Here is a 15,561-nt window from a genome sequence, read left to right as displayed (position 1 = left end):
AATAAACAACAGCTTGAAGCTCCAGACCACTATTTTCAGGTTTGTTTACATGGGGCAGAGAGGAGATTCTGGGACAAGGCATGATTTGAATCTTAATAAAGTTAGACTAGAAAAAACTCCTGCAGGAGGACACCCCAATAATTGCTGGGAATGTGGTCAGTCTTTTCCCTGATGCTACTGGCTCTCTGCACAGGAGGTTTTTTGACATTATTATAGCTTTTTAATTACATTAGTAGAATTTTATCAACATTAATAAAATCTTCCTTCAAGACAAGCCTTCAGGTTTAGCCACTGAATTTGCTGGAAGGAAAGGAAGATTTGCAATCCCCAGGGTAATGGTGGCTCAGCTCGTTGCACGTTCCCCAAGGTGGGGAAAAACCAAATGAACACAGAAACAGCTGAAAACAACTTCTTCCTCTGCAGTGGGGTATACTTTTGCCTATTGCCTGATGAAATCATACCCAGCTCCCTGCCAGCAGAAGGTCTGACATAAAGCAGACTCTCCAGGGAAAGAAAAGAGGTAGTCAAACAGAGAAAAATGGTAATTTTAAGATGGTGCCAAACCAACAAAGAAAAAAGGAGATATTTTGTTGCCCTTACTACTAATAAAATATAGTTGACTAAAATTGATCCCCAGACTAATAAGGTAGGGGAAAAACTAAAACCTGTATATGACAAAACACTAAAAAAGTAATGAAGAGATTTATGGAATTACATAAAAACCTTGGAATGATGTTAAAATTGTCAGGTCACGTTACTGTTTTCAACTCAACACGGATAAGAAAAACAGGGAGAAATAAAAATTAGAGTATGAAGGAAAGACAGCATAGAGCTGAAGAGGATGGAGGGAAGTAAAAGAGTAAATATTTAGGTGTGGGGGGAAGTATGAAAAAGCAGGAATAGAGAGCCTTCAAGTCAAAGGAAATCCCTTTTGCTCAATGCTCCTCATAGCACAGTCCCAAGCTGATTTTGGATTTGTTTGGGCAGTGAGAAAGAAGGGCAAACTGGCAGTAGGGAATCACCTGGAGAGGAAGGAGTTTGACTCCCAAGACAGTCAGGAGAAGTTCCTGAATTGAGCATTAAAGTTGATCTGCTCCAAAGACTGATGCATTTTCCTCCCTCTATGCAGAGTTGGGGAAAATTATTCAGGAAATGCATTAAAAAATTACCATGCATGACACTGGGAACGCCAGTTCATAATCAGATACGCAGTGAGTGAAGTCAGAGACCATTAATAGCTACTGAACATTACATGTTGCATGCATCTACTTTAGGTTTGCATCAATACTTCTGAGTGCTGGAGGAAATTCTAATGAAAGCATTTAATATGCACAGCAAAATCCACACTGCTGTTTTTTTCCTGTACTTTCTAGGGGGATTGGTATCTTGAAATAATGCCTTGATTTTTCAGTTTTTTAAAAGCCCTCCACCTGCTTCTTTCCAAATGGTGGAAAAGGGGGTGAAAAATTACAATTTGGACTTCACAGCTTGTTAAAAACTTTAACAAATACAGGCTCCAGTAGATAATGAAGACAGTAGAGCAACGTGAAATTGAGTCTAAGAAACTAGTTTTTGTAACTCAGAATGTTTCCTCCCCCTTCCTTGAATGAGGATAACACATTCTGGTATGCAGGTGTAATCTGCTAAGAAACAATCTGTTTAGCAGCCTCATTCCCTTTAAAACTATCATTTTAACCATTAATTAGCTAAGAAGCAGGCAGCAGAGATCAAAGATCACCTGTGCTGTGTATTAGCTGTAAAACACTCCTCAGACAGCACGTTTTCAAAAGAAACTTCACTTTTCAAACAATCCTGAGATGGAGCTCAGAAGGACCATGGGAAAGGAACCAAGGGAATGAAGAAACACTTCTGGAGGAGATGCACGGTGAGTACAGAAACAAGCACCAGGAACATGGTGCAGGTGACAGGGAATGTCCTTTGCTGCCTTGCCAAGAGCACAGGAAATGTTTTCTGTCTCATCTGGCTGCATTTCACCCTCTCCTTCCAGAGGTGTAAAAGATTACATCAGGTCTGTGACTTCTGTCAGCTCCAACAGCTGCAGCAGAGTTGTGGAGGAATTGGATGGAGGAAACAAATTTTGGGGAAAGCACAGCAGGGAACACATGGCTGCAGCTCAGTCATCCCAGTCTGGAGCCTCAGAGAGGAGAGGGAGAGCTTTGCACAGGGGAGATTACCACTGGCACCAAACATTTCCATCCAAATGGCTTTGCCTGCACTCAGGGCTGGAGCTGAGACATTTCACTGAGATTTGGATTTCTGTCTGTGAATACAGAGAACACAAATGTCCCTGGTCCTTCCTGGGACAGCCAGAGCTGTAGGAACAAACCAAGAGCCATCACAGAGTACACAGGCTCAGGCTGCACAGCTCTCAGGGGAGGTCACAGTGCTCACAGCAGATTTGTCTGTGGCTATGAGCTGCACATTAATAAATACCTTTGGCATTACTAGTACAGCAGGTATCAATTTGCAATGTTCCAAAGACCTGAGTACATTTGAAACATGCCAGAATTCAACTAGTCAAGTAATTTACCATAAATTTTGCCAATAAACTGCAGCCCACAGATCTGCTTATGCAGAATATAAAATACTCCAATAATGATCAGGCAGGCACAGAAACAATTCCACCTGTGCCACAGATTTGAGTTCTCAGAAAAGTGTGGTGTGCCACCTTTGGGGTAAATCTTTAGGCTTTACAGAAGGCTATGTTTTTAGGACAAATTAGCTCTAGAGACAAGAGAAGAAACTGATGATGATACACCCAAAAGTAACTCACAGGACTTGTTGGAGCTAACTGTAACCAATACCTAATTATGGTTAAGTGCAGGGATTCAGATGGAGATGGAGCATTGTACTGTGAATTGTGCCCTGGAGCTTCTGCCAGGAGTATTCTTGGGTTTCAGTTGTTTTTTAAAAGACAACTTTAAAAAAAATATGTTGCTATTAACAAATTCTCACAGTGATAATTGAAAAAAAAAGGAGCCTGTGAGTTTAATTTAAAACCATTAAGATTGTCCGGTTGTTCTGTCCATTTCTGCAACAATATTTTCCATTTCAGAGAGAATGACTAACATGTTTCACAGAAGAGCAACTAAACTGTCTACATGCAAAGAGTCCTGTCAAAAGAGAGGGTGGGGAGGGAGAAGAAATATTTTTCTCCCCATTAACTTCTTCCAGGTACAATAGAACTAGGTGTTTATGTGTACCAACAGCACTAAAAATATTTTTAAGGCACAAATGCAATTGGTTTTTTATGGCCCTGATTCAGCAAGGTAGACAGACTTCTGGCTAACTTGAAGCCTGTTGAGTAATACCATTGAATTTAATGAGATTACTCATGTGCTCTAAGTTAGGGGTTCTGCTGTACTGTACAGTTTGCAGGTAGTTAATGGAAGAAAGAGATAACTCTAACCCACAACAGCAATTCTGGGGCTGATCAGCAATCTTACAGAGTCAACCTTATCACAGCACAGAAAGGAGAAAACAGGGAGAAGAAAATAAATCTTGATGAAATATGAAAGACCTGACACTGGCCAAAAAATATACTGCTCTTTAAGAAAACAAAAATCCAGGCAAGTGAGGCTACCAAAATTCCCTGCCAGCTTACATGTGAAGGAGAGATTATGAAGAGCTGTAAAACAGCAACAGGAAGCTTGTTTTTCCCTATCATTGTCCAGGTGTGATTTCCTCTGGCTGAAATATAAAGAGTAAATTCTTTAAAATACCAAACTGAAGGAAGTACCACAAGAGAGGTAGTAAGTCTATTAGTCCCTCCAAGTGCAAAAGTGGAAATTAAACAGGATAAGATTGTTTCATAAAATTGAGTTATTTCTTTAGGTGAGCCTTCGGAAACAAAGATGAGAATACTTGTCCTGGAATTACTTTTTCCACAGAAAGCAGAATAAGGCTAGAATTAGAGGAGTTAAGAAACTTTGTGAAATTAAAATAGTAATGAAGATATTATTTCTTCATTTGAATTCAGCCCATGAAGAAGATGTTGGCTGCTCCCTGCAGGAGGAGATCCTGCCCTGTCCCCCTTGGGTTTGTCCCAAGGTATCTGGTAAGGACAGAAGGAAGGAAAAGGCTTTGAGTAAAGGTCCAGACACTCAAATCCCAGAAACACAAGTCCCTCTTCCATCCACAAAAAGGGAAAGCCCCAAGACCCACAGTGACAAACCAGAGCTTCTACTACAGACACATTCAGACTTCTCCCAGCAGGTTGAAGTTCAGTGCTCAAGGCAGAGCAAGAATAGGGTCTGACCTGCTGCAAGCTGCTTCAGGTGCAAAACAACACGAAGAAAGAGTGTCACCCCACAAACTGCACTGAATTTTAATATTTTCACTCTTTGATTATACACAGAGAGGTCTATGTTGTGATCTCTTACATTCTTCCCATGTCCAACTGCATTGCTACAGTCAAAGGCAGAACAAGTTCCTTCATCCCAGAGCAATCAACTGCCCACTTGGGGCTGGATCATATTTTCTACTATCACTGCTAGGATGCTGTTGGGCCAAAAATATATTAACTTATTTTGGCAGATTTCTTGAACTTCCAATCAGCCCTACATGCTTACAGTTCTGTAAATCCCTAATGATCCCATTGCAGTAGAGTGGTGAAATGCATATGAAGTATTTATAGAAAGTAAAAAAAACTTGCTCTCTCTACACCTCTGCTCACATTGGAGGAGTTGCTTTTCTGATTCCATAAAATATAATGTCCCTCTTTGTTTCTGCTCTTATCACCTATTTCCAATCAGTAGCCATTAACCTGCAATTGAAATGGAACACTTGGGTAGGGTGGAGGTGAAAATAAAGTATCAAAGCATCAACATTCACCCAAAAAATAAGTGGTGTAAATCACTAATTCCAGAGCAAACAGGGCTACTCTTCTGCAGAATTCTTACCTGAATAGGATATTCAAGGCATATTAATGTGTATTAGGACATTAGTACTAATTAGTACTTTGTTTTCCAAAGAGGATATTTTTTCAGCTTTATTTTTGTTATGGAGAAATAGCACATGTATTTTAGAGGAAGCACTGTTATAGAAGATACTCCAAATTATAGTTAAACCAAAGACTATCACTCCATTTCAGGAGCTCTTCAAGAGCCACATCAGTGGCTTGGATTCCCCTATTGAACAGAAATGCTCCATCTCTGCTTTTGCACCAAACCAGAGCTGTTTGTTTCTGCCTTGGCCTCCATCTTGGGCCATCTCTGTATGAAAACAAACAGTTTTCACAGCAAAACTCACAACCCATGACTATTTGCATTGTCTCTCTTTATAAAATATCAATACCATCACCTCTCCTTTGGATTTGCACACAGGAGTGAAAGGGAAAAAAAAGCTTTTGTGACCTACAAAAGCCTTACTTGAAATAATTCTCTCCGACTTGAGGCCTTTTGGAATGGAAGGGATATATTGTTTTGACTTGATTAAAGCTGAAAAGTTGATTTGACATCCTGTTGTCAAGGAAACCAATTCACACACAAAAGAAAACAGTTGTGATGGTATCATTCAGACTATTCAAGTGACCTTAGGAAGGAAAAAAGGCTTCAGTTCCAAAGATTTGTATTCAACTCACTTCACCACTGTAGAAATAAAGATCATTGCTCTTTATGCTTATTGGAAAGCAGTTTTCAATCTGGGAAAAGAAAAATGCCACATCTTCTTCCATCTGCCAGATCCAATACTTTGCTGGGAGCATACACATAAACACACCTACCATTTATTTGCCTGTTTCCAAGAATCTCAGAAAGAATCACACTGAAGACTTACAGGGAAGGAGAAGGAATTTCTTTAGCTGGCAGGACTGTGATAAATACCCCCTGACACACACCCCACCTATTGAACAGCAGCTCACAAGGCAGGTTTTAAAACATCCTCCTTCAGCTGCAGACAGACCTTACCTTGAACACAGCATTGTTTGCACCCACCTTTGTTTTCCTGGGAGATATCAAAAAGCAGCATTTTTTTTCTCTGCCAGCCTCCTAGATCTCTCACAAACTGAGTTTTCCATGCATGCAGTAAATGAAGTACACCTCTGCTCAATCTGCTCACTCTTCCTACCTAGAGAATCCCAAAGAGGCAGAACCACCCTGGCTGACCACAACCACCACCATCCAGCTTTGCAGCCCATGCAAGTCTCACAGAGGTTTCATTCTCTTACAAATCTGTAAGTAGATTGGAGAAATGGAACTCTCTATCTGCTCACACACTGTAACTATACATCTCTTTCTCCAATGGCACAGCCTTGCCTGGCTGAGTGAGCAGACAGATGACTAAATAGCAACTTGTCTCAAATTCAGCTTAGAAAAAAAAAATAGGCATGATATTAATAAGGAGGGAAGTATACAGAGGAATGAATGCCAGTGTTCTTACATTATTGTCATTTAAGGGCATCACACCAAAGGTCATGGAGATAATAAGCCTCAGTCACTTTCCATTTGTTACACAACATACAAATTGCCACACCATTAATGAATATCTTTTCCCATTCCTGGCCAGCCAATCCACTGTTTTATTTCCTCCTAGACAAGTTGCTAACCCTTGGAATTCATTATTTCCATCACTTCTTGCAGCACTTTGTCCTTAGGGCTGAGCATAAATGCCACAAGGAGGCTGTGACTGGAGCATCAAATGCCTCAGCCTGACTTCTTTCTGCTGCAGCTTTTCTGCTGGAAGAGCATGCAGAGAATATTGGTAAATTTTGTAATCAATTATGTATACACAGAGACATTCATATATACTCTCTCACAAGTGGCTTAAACTCCTTTTTTTCCCTGTTGGAAAAAAAAAAAATATGTTTTCTGTACTTTGTGGATAGTGCCTGATACTTATATATTGAAGTAATAGTTATTTCACCATAATATTTCATCATTAATGGTTATTACATAAACACCAACTGACCACAAGAATTGAAGAGACCATGAAATAATTGCATTTCCACTTAAAATGATGACAACTGGGAAATAAGGAGTTCTTGGAACAGCAATGACATTCACAGAAATGTGGAAGGGCTTCTATGAAGGGATATACTGCTTAAACCCTCTCTACTTCTAATAAACTGCCAAGATAGCACAGCTGAGCTGTAGAGAGAGGAGTGCCTCATTTCTAATCTGTACTTCATTGTATTTTAAGTTTAGGAATTTTGCATAAATATAGATAGCAACAGCTGAAGCAGATTCATACAATTTCATAAACTGAGGGGTTTTTAAGATGACAAATTATTATTTCCACTGTTCACTGCAAGTATAAAGAATATGCAGATGAAAAGAGAATATTGAAGGCTGGTAGCTTTGCACAGTTCTGAAAAGGACTAAACTTTAGGTGCATAATTAAAATAAGAGAGAGAAAAATGAGGTCCAATGCCAAATGCTGAACTCAAATAAGCCAAGAGGATTTGCTGCATGTAATCAAACCACCTCCACCTCTGTCCCCCAGACTGAAACACTGCACTGTGCATCTTGATGAACATCTTATCGTGGTGTTTTCTCCTCTCCCACCCAAAAAACTCAAAGAGCAAGAGCCAGAAAGAAGAAAGCTGAAAGCACTGCTAAACTTACCCACAAACAGGTCCATACTCTGTTATGAGTTTTGTGTGGCTTTCCCAAAAACCCTGGAAGAAAGGAAAATAACACAATATTTTAGAGAAGTGCTTAGCAGAAGCTCTATTGCACACTGCTTCTAAAACTCACACAAAGCTTTAAAAGCCAGGAGAATCATGGTATCAACTCATAACCTCACCTTTCTCTCACTGTCCATATGAGATAAACACAGAGCCTAGAAATAATGACTGGAAAAACAGATCCCCACCCTAAAAAAAGGCCTGGAAAGCCATGGAACATGTTTTCATCAAGGTTTTACATGCCAAAATCTGTTACCATTTCATGATTTATTCTTTTCAAGCTAATTTCAGCATTTTGGTCCTGACTCAGTTTTCTTCAGATATGGGAATGGATGGAAAACTAACAGAGAGATTAATAAGAGGATAAGTGTATGACTTACTGCACAAAAGAGAAGCCTAGGGAATATGGCAAGGTCATCTTGTTTTGGTTTTAGTCATTATTTAAAAACCCCAAACCTGCCAAGTCAGAGTTTAGCACAAGGCAGTCAGCTAGTACACTCTGCAGAATAGTAAGCAGATTTATTTAAGATTTTCAGTATTTTTACTGTTTCATTTTCATAATTGATGAAAATTGGTATCCATTTATCCAAATAAATGCCACTATACTAAATTGTTAGTGTCTTAAATGACTTCAAATTGATCAATCTAAAGGAGGTGTGTAAAATCTATCCCCAGAAATGAACATGAAAAAATCTGTTTTAGTGAAACCACAATATTTGAGACTCATACTCCACTGTGTTTATAACTTCTCTATGAAAAAAGTAACACATTTGATTGCATTAATCTGCATTTATATTAAAGGAAAAAAGACTATCATGATCTATCTTCATTCTTAAGAAAAATTTCATAAAGTAGAATATTTACATGTCATATTGAATCTTTCTTGGTTTTTATGCCATGCCACAGAATATTAGCTAGAACACTACAAACTACTGTAAATACATCTACTGCTGACATAATAAACAAGCCCATGTTATGCATGTGTGATTTGAGAGAATTTTACCACACTAAGCAAGAGAAAATGTGGTGACCAAAAGATGTGATTTGGGTGCTAACTTATTGTCCAAATTAGCAAAGCACTTGCCACCACCTACAGTCCTCCTCTCACAGAGCCCCTGATTCATTTTTTTTTTAATTTTTATTCTTATAGTACTGTTGTGCTTTTTAATTTTTTAATATATTTTTTAAAATCCTGGACATGCAATGCTTTTATTCTGCAGGATAACACATCTCCAGTTTAAGGCAAGAACTCTAAGTTTTCCTTTAGCTACAAAAAACAGTGGACAATGTGTAAGAAAACACAGGAAAGATAAAATTATGGAGGAGGTGGATTAGATGACGGCCTGAGGAGAATGCATACTGCCTGGAAATAATCTATATTCTCCCCTGAAAAGTTGTTTACTGCTAAGGTAAGCAGAAAAGCCTCATCCATTAGCACACAGAAACGAAGGTGGACAAAGCCTTTGTAACACCACAAACACACACAGCTAACTCAAAAAGGCTTTTATCTGCACACACCGTGGGAGGGGGAAAAAAATCCACATTTCCACATTCACACCGAGCTGCATTTTGCTACAGAGATGCTCCAGCCATGGCAGCATTTCAGCCTGCAATTGCTATGATTTCAGCATCATAAAGGGTGTCTCCTGATGCTGCAAGGGGGAATCCTGGGCTTAGATCCCCCCAGCTGCCCTGGCTGCCAGGGCAGAGGAACTCCCAGCTCTGTGGGATGATGCCAAACCAGCTCTGCTCTCCACTTCCCTCCCTCCAGCCCTGAGAACACCCACGCTGCACCCTGCCTGCTCGCTGTGCTTTGGATTGCAGGCACGCACCTAGGTATTGCACTTGCTGTACCCACCAGCTGCATTCCAGCCAGCCAGCAGGATATTAACATTTTCAAGAAGCCTAGGCTTTAAATGATTCAGTGAAAAAGCCTTGCAGAAAGGCAGCTTCTTGGAAGAGCTGCTGCTGGCTCGCTGTGGTAGGGGGGTCAGGCAGAACACGTTGCAAATCAGGGCTGTTAACCAGTAACTGGTTTTCCACCTCCAGGACTCCTAAATAATTGCACTGGCTTAAAATTAACCACACTTTAATTTCTCTTCCCTAAAGTCAGAAGTACAAGCCTGCAGGGTGGGGGAAGAGGGGAGCTGAAAAGCACCTGGGAAAGACTGTGAGGAAGATCCTCAGGAGTAAGAGAAGCCTTTACTCTCTCTTTCACTCCAGGACACTTTGCCATGCCCTGCACCACCCCTAACTGCCTGACCCACTGCTCTCCTAGCCTCCTTCAGGGACCTGGCAAGCACCTGGAACAAGGTCTGCTGGTATCAGGGCTGGGAAAGATGAGCCAAGAGCACCCCCAGGACCCTGTGGAGCTGTGCTGGCCACAGTGCAGGCAGAGCAGGGAGCACATGTGCACTTATCCCTCACAAACCAAGGCACACCTTTCAGCTGGAGGCAGAGAAAGGCACCTGGGTTTGCTCTTAGTAGCCACAAGGAAAGCCAACAAAGCTGCACTGGACTCCAAGGAGAGCCAGAGAACATGGCACTTGCACAGAGCTCTGCCCGTTCTGCAGCATCATCCCCAAATATGTGTTCCAGTAGACAGGTACCCTGAGAACATCCTCCTCCTCCTCCTGTGAGTCATGGCTGAAGCACAGCAAGCCTCATGAGTGCTTCTGGTGACTTATTTACACTGGCTGAGGTTGGTTGGCTTTAAGCAATTATTGCAGGCTTGTCCATGTTTATAATTGCACTTGTACTTAGTATCTATGATATAACCAAGCACCTGCTCACCACCAGCTGCTGTTTTACAAGAAAATGGAAGTAGAGACCACTTCTCTTTGTTTCCTTTCCTTATATTTGTCCACTGGGTGACCAACTCAGAAATGGTACCTGCTGACTTGTACCCCATGGCTTTAACCTCCCTAAACCAGGAATTATATCAAAGCAACGTGGGGATTTGGAGGAGAATAACTGGGGGAAATTGAAACATATGTATTCTGATTTTTTAGGAAAACAGAAGGAAACTGAAAAGCATAACAACACACAGTATTTGCCATGACACCATGTGCATCAGAACTGTAGCACATTAAAAACTCACTACTAACAGTTAAAAGCATAGTTAGTGATGCTGTTCCAAGTTTTAAAAAATCATGTAAATTTTCTCTGTTTGGAAGCTGCAGAATATGAATTACCATCAACAACTCAGACAATAGTTGGGCCAGGAGGGACTTGTGGCCATACAGTGAGGTACCAGCCTGACAACAGTCCATCATCAAACTAGATAATGCAGGAGTATGAAAAGTTTCTTCCCCTGAAGAAAGAATATTTTACAGCATCTGGTAAACCATGGAAACAGCAGCTCAAGTGGGCTGACTGCTGCACACCCAGAAGGTTCTTTGTTTACATGGCTGGCAGTTGCTCCCTGCAGGGAATTTGCATTCTCCCCTTGCTCTGAGTGTGCATCATCAGCTGCATCTGTGCACAGAACCACAAAAAAGGCCAAATCCTGCTCTCAGGGATACAGGTACAAACCCTGTGGAAGAGAACAAGATTTGGGTCTGCATCAGACAAAGCAAAGTCTGGTCATTGCCAGCCATTTTTTCTTGAGATATCAAATGTTGAAGCTTCAGCTTGAGGAGCACACATGAAAGGGCTTCAGTTGCTCAAGTATCCCCTCTCCTTTATTTTCAACAGACTCTGCCACTCCAAGAAAGATACTTCAGCAATTTCCTCCTCATTGCATATTCACCTTGCTAACTCCTCACAGCAAGGAAAAAAATCTGTGGCAATGTCATCTTCCCTCCTTGCTGAAAACGGTTGTAGGCACTAAGCCAAAGTCTTCAGAAAGAGGCAGCATTTCAGAGAGAAGCAATGCATGTTGATTTTTTGGGGTATTCAACATGAGGCATATCCAACATATTCCTTTTAGGTGCTCAATACCTGCAGATCTTGTAGTTGCTGATGGGAAGTTGCTCAGATTTTATGGAGGATGCTTTGAACATTTCAGCTTCCTGCAGGTGGAAAATAAATGATGTGGTTTAGGAACCTCTCTGCAGTCCTTCAGGGTCATGAGATAAAATGGTTTGAAGAGGGCCACAAAGCTGGGCTCCAGCAGATGCTTGCTCCTGACAGGAACCCAAAAATTTGGACTCCAAACTGGGTCCTAGAGATGCAATGAGGCTAGCCCTGGAATTTTGCAGTGCACTGAATGCCACAAGAGCTGCTGAGCTCTGAGGTGATGGATGTGATGAGCCCATCAAAATCCACTGCAAGTGGGAAACATTACCCATGCAAGAACAGCCAGGGGAAAAAGGCTTCTTTTGCTGCTCCCTTCTGAAAAGTATCAGATATTATCTGATGTCAGTCACTTCACCAAGACACCCTGGATTCAAGCTTGTGACTCAGAAGCCAAAGATGCCACATCCCATAGCTGGTCCCATATATGCTCCACCCTTATCAGATGTGATGCTCTGTTTCATTGTGATATTAATAAGCACAGCATCATTGTTTGAGTGCACACCTCATATCAAGAGATAAAAAAAATCTATACAGTTATTTATGGTACATAATGACAGTGAATGACATTTATGGATCAGATTTTTAGCACTCAATGGGCTTTTGCATGTCTTTTTCCCTTAGACCACCTGAAAAAGAAAATTGCTAATAACCTAGTACACAAAATGAGTTTTTTTTTAAACACAAGCTAACATTTAATTAAAGCGACCTTGTATCAGTCTGCAACCCTCTTTGAAGGAATGACCCCAGACTGCACATCATCTCCAGTAACAATCCCACTGAAATCACTGGGATGCCAGCAGACAAGAGGAGGAAAACAGCATGATCTAAGCAGCCTGAATCTGAGCTATGCACATAGTTTGTTTCCTTTGATCATTACCATTAATGGTTGTCCTCTGTGTGCAATTTGGTTTAATTTATGTGTGTGTCATTTCAGATTTTAAAAAACACATATAGCCCTTCTAAATTTATTAAAGGCAGCCTTCGTACCCTTAATAGTTATTAAGAGAGGTTAGTGTTATGTAATTAAGTTAATCTCATCTGTAAAGGCTAATTAACTGAACACTAATTGAATATGCATATGAAAATTTGGACAATGTGTTCTCATTACACAATTAGAAAAAGAATTACCTGAACTAAATACCAAACAAATTGTAAATTTCTTCCCTTCTGCCTTTCCAGATCTTTTACAAAAACTAAGTGGGCAGGTTTATTTCTGTGTGCTGCATTAGTCCTTGCTGTCCTTAACAAAGAGCTGTTGTTTCACTTCAGAGAAACAGCTTTACTTATGGGAAATAAAAAGGTTACTTCCCCTCTTGCATGAGCTCTTCCTTTCTCTCTGCCCTTACCCTGTGCCTTTCATTGCCTTTTTCTTCCTCTGTCATCTCTTACCTCTCCCACTCAGAGAGGACAAAGGTTCTTGGGTTCAAGTCACATCACAAAAAGGAAAAGAAGGCATCCTGATATTACCTCAATCAATCCTGTCACCCAAAAGGATCAGATGGCACAACACAATTCAGTGGTGCTCATTCAGCACTCCAGTTTAAAGCCACCTTGGCAGCTTTGGCAGGACACTGCCTTTTTGCCCCCAAAGACCACTGGCCAGTGAAGTCCTCATCTCATCTTTCTCCACCTGGGTGTGCCAGCATTACAAAATTAAGACATGTTTTGGACCCTTTTCAGCTTTTTCTTGAGACATTTACCATTTAAACCAGTCAGGTTTCCAAATGGGAATTAAGAAAAGCACATCATCCTTTCTGGTATTTGCTGTTTCTCCCCATTAAGCAGGTTAATGGCTGATTCTAATAGGCTGGGAGCTGAGGAGTTGGAGGGAGGGGAAGCCAAGCAAGAACACACACAATTGCAAGCCTGACCTCAATAGCATGCAAGATTTCTGAGTGTGTGGGACCCTGAGCCCTCAGCTTTTCCTCAGAAATCCCACTCTTTGTTTTTAATTTTTGAGTTTAACTGCACTGGCCCAGTGGCATGGCTGGGTGGAGCAGCTCCAGCCAGTGGACAGTGCCTCAGGCACCACAGGGCACCGCAATTCACTGCAAATACTGAACAGAAAGAGGGTCACAGGGATGGGAAATGGGATATAGTGTTTGTTGTCTTTCTTTGGGACGATATCATGTGTTCTAGGTGAGGGAACAATCAAAGATGCAGACAGATTTCAGTAATGCTTTGGTCTGGTGGCTGGTGAGCCATCATCACACCCAAAAGGATGAAAATCAGGATAAAAACCAAAAGATGGTAAACATTGAAGCTGTAGGGAACCAAGTACAGACTGAGAAGGAAGAAGAAGTACAAAGAGGAAAGGAAGAAACCCAGTTTTCTCAAGGTCCAGTCCTGGGACAGACCTTGTTCAACGTTTGGAGGACTAAGTTTGGCACAAAAGGTAGTCAGGCTCAGTGAAGTACTGACTGTTCTGAAAAGACAGATCCTTTCCTCAGTGAGCAGAGAGAATGAGATTGTCATACCAGGAGAACTGGAAAGCCTGAAGAACTGAACAACTGCAACAGAGGAGAGTCTTGAGGTGAAAGCAAAGCTTTGAGAGAGGGATTATGTTAACTCCAAGAATTTCTCCAGCAGTAAATGACTGCTTAGAAATGAGAGAGAAGAGAAAACCTGGGTGGACACATTAACCATAAGATAAAGATGATGGAAAATAGTATGATGGAAAAAAGTATGATGGAAACTACAGCTGTAGAGTATCTGGGATAGGCTTTCTCTGGAATGCTGCATGTTAATCTGATGAGCTGCCACGTTCAAAAGGAATGAATTAAAAATGGAACAAGTGGAGAAAAGGGTTACAAGGATCTTTAGGGAACAGAAGATCTGTCTTACAAGTCATAATTAGGAGAGTACATTTCAGCTCACCAAAGGTTCATTTTAGCAAACGAAAGGGAGGAGACATGCCTGCTGTCTATAACTGTACTGGGAGGAATCACCAGGGAGAGAAAAATATCTATTTAATATAAAGACCTACATTACTAAAAGATCAAAGTTGTATAAACTGGCTGTGGAAAAATGTTGCTTGAAATTAGATAAGAGTTATTGACTATCAAAGTAGCAAGATTTTAGAACAGCTTGCTAGTCAGAACAGTGGGGACAAGGACCTTGAGAAGGTTTTGAGGCACAGGAGGTAAAATGTGGATACTTTAAGAAAATGAAATGTAGGATGAATAACCCAGCTCACCTACACCAGCCCCTCAAGGTGATCTACAGTCACTTCTAGAATAAGAGGGATTCTCCTCATGGAAAAGATTTACCACACTTTCACATGAGCACACTGCACTCACACTCCTAGTTGACTCACCTTAACTTTCCAACTCATTCTCATATAGTCTCATACATTAATTTGGCACACTGCAATGAGATTCTTGCTTTCTTTTTGCCTTTCTCTTCTTCAATCTCATTTCACTTTACAAACTTCATTTCCACAACATCTCTGGGATGTTCAATGCCCATCTGTCACAGGTGGGGAGCTGGAAGTACACAAGATTAAGCAATTTGCCAAATGATACCCAAGAAGTCAGTGGCAGAGCCAGAGACAAGCTGAAAGTTTCACAACCCTCCTCCTTGGTAGCTTACAAAAACATTCCTTCTCTTCCACAGAAACACAGACAGTATATGAGAAAGGAAAGGAATATCAACAAATTTGATATATTTCTGAGCTTTCAGACATATCACATGGCTGAGGCTTTGAAGAAAGGCATGAGGAAAAGAACCCTATATGCACAGCTAACTCTAAAATGCTTTAAGTAGAGGGAGGTTTCTTCCTCACCCAACTATTAGCTTAAGATTGAATTACTCTTGTAGTATGCATAGCTACAAATGTAATTAGTCATAAAATGATCCAGACCTTCAAATTATTCCAGCTGCTGTATTCGACTCCC

At 40.9% G+C, this 15,561-nt stretch overlaps 1 protein-coding gene across 2 annotated transcripts in view; it reads right to left on the bottom strand.

The window, feature by feature from the left end:
- The window catches only part of TBXAS1 (thromboxane A synthase 1), a 208,990-nt gene that overhangs the window by 130,384 nt on the left and 63,045 nt on the right, over positions 1-15,561 (bottom strand). For both annotated transcript variants that reach the window (XM_085049584.1, XM_085049585.1), the window contains exon 3: positions 7,584-7,636. In XM_085049584.1, coding sequence (XP_084905710.1) covers positions 7,584-7,636 — 53 coding nt within the window. The remainder of the gene's footprint in view (positions 1-7,583; positions 7,637-15,561) is intronic.

Source organism: Lichenostomus cassidix, chromosome 1Ab, assembly GCF_008360975.1.
Source record: "Lichenostomus cassidix isolate B80296 chromosome 1Ab, HeHo_3.0, whole genome shotgun sequence".
NCBI classification, from domain to species: Eukaryota; Metazoa; Chordata; class Aves; order Passeriformes; family Meliphagidae; genus Lichenostomus; species Lichenostomus cassidix.
Note: the sequence above shows the minus strand (reverse complement) of the source record. Positions and strands in the feature narration are given on the sequence as shown.